The sequence below is a fragment of the Sinocyclocheilus anshuiensis genome, unplaced genomic scaffold, assembly GCF_001515605.1.
Source record: "Sinocyclocheilus anshuiensis isolate Anshui unplaced genomic scaffold, SAMN03320099.WGS_v1.1 scaffold1983, whole genome shotgun sequence".
Taxonomy (NCBI): Eukaryota; Metazoa; Chordata; class Actinopteri; order Cypriniformes; family Cyprinidae; genus Sinocyclocheilus; species Sinocyclocheilus anshuiensis.
This window is the reverse complement of record NW_015549673.1, coordinates 15,976-19,994: the sequence shown is the minus strand read 5'-3', so window position 1 is coordinate 19,994 and position 4,019 is coordinate 15,976. Positions and strand designations below refer to the sequence as shown.

At 39.4% G+C, this 4,019-nt stretch overlaps 1 protein-coding gene across 1 annotated transcript; it reads right to left on the bottom strand.

The window, feature by feature from the left end:
• On the bottom strand, positions 1–3,155 carry LOC107660335 (low-density lipoprotein receptor-related protein 1-like). Its single transcript, XM_016449625.1, has 4 exons — positions 2,998–3,155; positions 2,411–2,655; positions 1,183–1,314; positions 1–122 (listed from the first exon to the last, which is right to left on the bottom strand). The coding sequence occupies exons 1-4, from the start codon at positions 3,129–3,131 to the stop codon at positions 1–3; spliced, it is 633 nt and encodes a 210-aa protein (XP_016305111.1). The 5' UTR covers positions 3,132–3,155.
• Positions 3,156–4,019: the final 864 nt, after the last annotated feature.

Sequence of the window (4,019 nt, the reverse complement as noted above, 5' to 3'; positions counted from 1 at the left end):
TTACCAGCTGGAGTACCCTTGATGGTGACCAGAGGGCGCTCCACCCCAGACTCTTGCCACTCCACCCTGTGTTTGGACTGTTTCCTTGTTCTTGATCATGTGATGCTTGCCCTGACCGTTGCCTGTTTATATGGATTACTCTTTTGCCTCTGCCTTGAATAATATTGTTTGCTGGTGTTTGACCCTGTCTGTATCACTACGCCTTTCCCATTAACCCTCTGGGGTCGAAGCCCGCACCGGTGCTGTCTGTCTCATATTTTCTTGATGACCACGAAAAGAACTAAGCATACTCTGTCATTTTTGATCATACAGATAAGAATAAGGTATCGTTTTAAACTGCAAAGGGTCTACATTTATTTGTGTATAGTCATAATACCAACAAAACAATGTGCTTTTGTAAAATAAAGAAAAATATTCAGGGTGCGCTCTCTGCTGTCTAGGTCTCTTGTCATTTCTCTTCACAGACACGTAAATAAAACAACCTGAATCTCAGCGAATACTTGCCTCAAAGACATGAGAAATATATGTATAGAAAGCTTGAAATGTCTAAAAATATTCTCTGTTGAATTAATCCATATGAAACCAACGCGATGTCTAATTTTTCCCATCTCAACTCATTATCTCGGTAGCACTTTATGATAACTTTCATTAATAAATCATTAATCAACGTAAACTCAGCACACCTGAAACGAGGATAGGTGCATGGGAACAAAATCAAACAAAAAGTTGAATCAAAAATAAGTAACGAAGCCGCACACTATCAATACTTGCTAATTCTTAAACTTTATTAAACGCAACGTTTCGGTCCACTGACCTTCATCTTTTGCCTGATGAAGGTCAGTGGACCGAAACGTTGCTTTAATAAAGTTTAAGAATTAGCAAGTATTGATAGTGTGCGGCTTCGTTACTTATTTTTGATTCAACTTTTTGTTTGATTTTGTTCCCATGCACCTATCCTCGTTTCAGGTGTGCTGAGTTTACGTTGATTGATTATTTCAATGAACAAAAACAATTTTTATTAGTTTTAGTTTTAATTGACATTATCACTGCTAGTTTTCATTCATGTAGGACTATATCAAGAAGCCCATAAAAAAAAAACAAAAAAAAAACACATGTCTGCAGATGTAAAACTGCATACAGCACAGATTCTGTCAGGTTGTGAATCAATCTGGAGATGATTACCGTAGCAGGTGTGGTTGTCCTCACTCAGTCTCATGAGGTGTGGGCAGGCACAGGAGAACGTCTGATTATAGTTGATCAAGCACAGGTGAGAACATGGGCCCAAACCACCGTTAGCAGCACATGGGTTTGGCGCTGGAGAAACAGAGAGAGATGAGAGGCACTGAAGCTTTATTGTCTCATCACCACATTCAAATTTATTGCCGCCACCAAGAAACCGAACCAGCTGAGACAGCAATGCAGATTAATTGGCCAACGTTTGGCTATTTTGATATTATGGGCATTTGCTCTTAGATGAATGATTCATGATCTATATCTACGCTGTTCGAGAAGGACAGGAAGTATGATGAAAAAGTAAGAATGAGAAATCCAAAGGTAATGAGTTCACAACAAACAAAGCATGTCCAAACCAATTCATCCCGTGTCTGCTCCTGTCAGAAGTCTGCCTCTATAAGATGAAGTCAGTGAGCTAAACTATCATGACAAGTTTGTTCACACGCTGCTTTATTAAGTGCCAAACACCATCAATACGTGTGTCCATCAAGCAGACTGGCTGCTCCCTCAGTCTGAGCTGCGATCTTTCAGAATGGACCAAATGAATCTCTAGAAACTACAGCGTCACATGTATGCATTGTGATGAGCTCAATTTGCTAAGATCTCAAGAAGTTGAGAGAAATGACATTAATGATGAAAAGTATCAGAAAATAATTCACAATTTTACCCAATATGTGTATTCAGTGTAGTTAAGATGATTGTGCTGTTAGCTTAGCAACCTGCTAACGTCAAACTTCTCAAACCAGTCGAGCTCAAACGCAAATTCATTGGTCACCTCAATCATGCAGTCACCTGTTAACAGAAGTTTAGACTTCATGTTTTCAACTCAGAGAAAAAAATCAAGGATGGATCTGATCACAACAAACAGTAATGCTATCTATCAGGATGTGCTTCCAACGCTATATATTATTGTAGCTTTGTGTAGACTATCAGCACTGTGATTGACATGACCAATGAAATCTTCAGAATCGGAAAAACTCACGCTACTGGAATCAACTTTTGGAATCCATTAGAAGCATTTTGAATCAGTTAGTCTTTTACGAAAAGGTGGTACGGTAAATTGACTGTATTAGACACCACGGTACTTTGATATATCCCACTGTTTTCCTTTGCCGTGTGAAACAGCCATTAGTAATATCGATATCACAGTAATGTTGGAATAAAGTTTGAAGATTACCTTGCGGTTGTCTAGATGGGTGGTACACCTGCAGGTCGAAAGGTTGAGTGTTTGTTCTCTGAACCACAGTGACATTGTTTCCTGTCCACTTGTTGGCCTTGGCCAGCGTGTTTGTGCGCCAGTCTGTCCAGTAAACCTCTCCTCCATACATTGTCACAGCAAACGGGTGCGAGAGATACTCGTGTCCTCTGAGCACCTCGATCAGTCCAGACCCGTCGTACTTAGCTGAATAGATCGCATCAGATCTGAGACACAAGACATAAACAAACCATCACAAAATGGAACGATTCTATGATATCAAGTAGATTTTAGCCACCGTGTTTACAAAGTTTCACTGTCAACGGTTAGGGCAAGAATGTCCAGTCCTGCTCCTGGAGGGTCACCTGACAGCAGAGTTTATCTTTAGTGCCAAACCAGCGAAACAAGGTCTTCAGGATCACTAGAAACGTCTGTGTGTTGGAGCTAACCTCCAAAGTGGCCCTCCAGGAGCAGGACTGGACACCCCTGGGTTAGGGATTGGGATAGTGTCAGGGCACGGACATGGGTAAAACACATTCTATTGTATGAGGCGAGTCTTCACACATCACCTGGCATCGATCCACAGAATGCGGCGCTCTAGATAGTCCACAGTCAGTCCGTTGGGCCATCCTCCGCTGCCCGTCTCCTTATGGATGGTGCGCCTGCCATGTCCACTCATGGACGCAGCCTCTATCCTGGGCATGCTGGCGTCCCAGTCTGTCCAGAATAGGATTCTACAGAGTCAGAGCACAGATGAGGGCTTTTTTAAATGCTGCTGTCAAAAGTGTTTTGGTCGCAGCATTCTTTATAGCACTTGTATTATTTTACTGTTTGGAAAAGGGCAGCGTCAACATTCTTTAGAATTTGTTTTGTATTTGGAACAAAATAAGGGTGAATAAATTATTTTCATTTTATATTTTCATTCTTGGGTGAACTATTCCTTTGAGGGCACTTGAAACATTTAAATTAAAATAATAATAATAACAATAATTTAAAATGACCACACAGTGAGATCGTAACAGCTCTCACTGTAGCAATCAAACTACAAGAATTCTCCAGACTTCAGATGTAGCACCTACACAGGCATCTTACAAATATCATTAATATTATTTATTAATAATACAATTATTACTATAATATGAATATTACAATTATTGATGAATTAATGAATACTACAATAACACTGTGGCAAGCAGGGCAGAGCCGTTCCAAAACAGAGCGAGGCCGGTGCCGCGAGTAGGGATGTAACGATTCACTCAACTCACGATTCGATTCGATTCACGGTTTTGATTTCACGATTCGATTAGATTCACTGTTTTTTTTTTTACAAAATGAGATTTAAGACAAATTATAAATTTAATGTGTCCTTTTATTATTGCTTGGACAATATGCTGCATGTTTCTTTGTGAAATTGAAATATAACACTATAATAATATACTAATTATAGCACTTGCATATCATTGCTCTTTTGTTGGTTTTGATTGCTTCTATTGTCCTCATTTGTAAGTTGCTTTGGATAAAAGCATCTGCTAAATAACAAAATTTAAATATAATGTAAATAACAAAACTAAACTGAAATTTTAAAACAAGC

Excerpts from the sequence above, each read along its gene's own strand:
- LOC107660335 (XM_016449625.1), bottom strand. The coding sequence starts at position 3,131 with ATGCCCAGGATAGAGGCTGCGTCCATGAGTGGACATGGCAGGCGCACC. Across the intron at positions 1,315-2,410 it reads CCCATCTAGACAACCGCAAG|CGCCAAACCCATGTGCTGCT; the intron begins GTAATCTTCAAA and ends CTGTTTCTCCAG. Across the intron at positions 123-1,182 it reads GGACAACCACACCTGCTACG|GCAACGGTCAGGGCAAGCAT; the intron begins GTAATCATCTCC and ends CCATATAAACAG.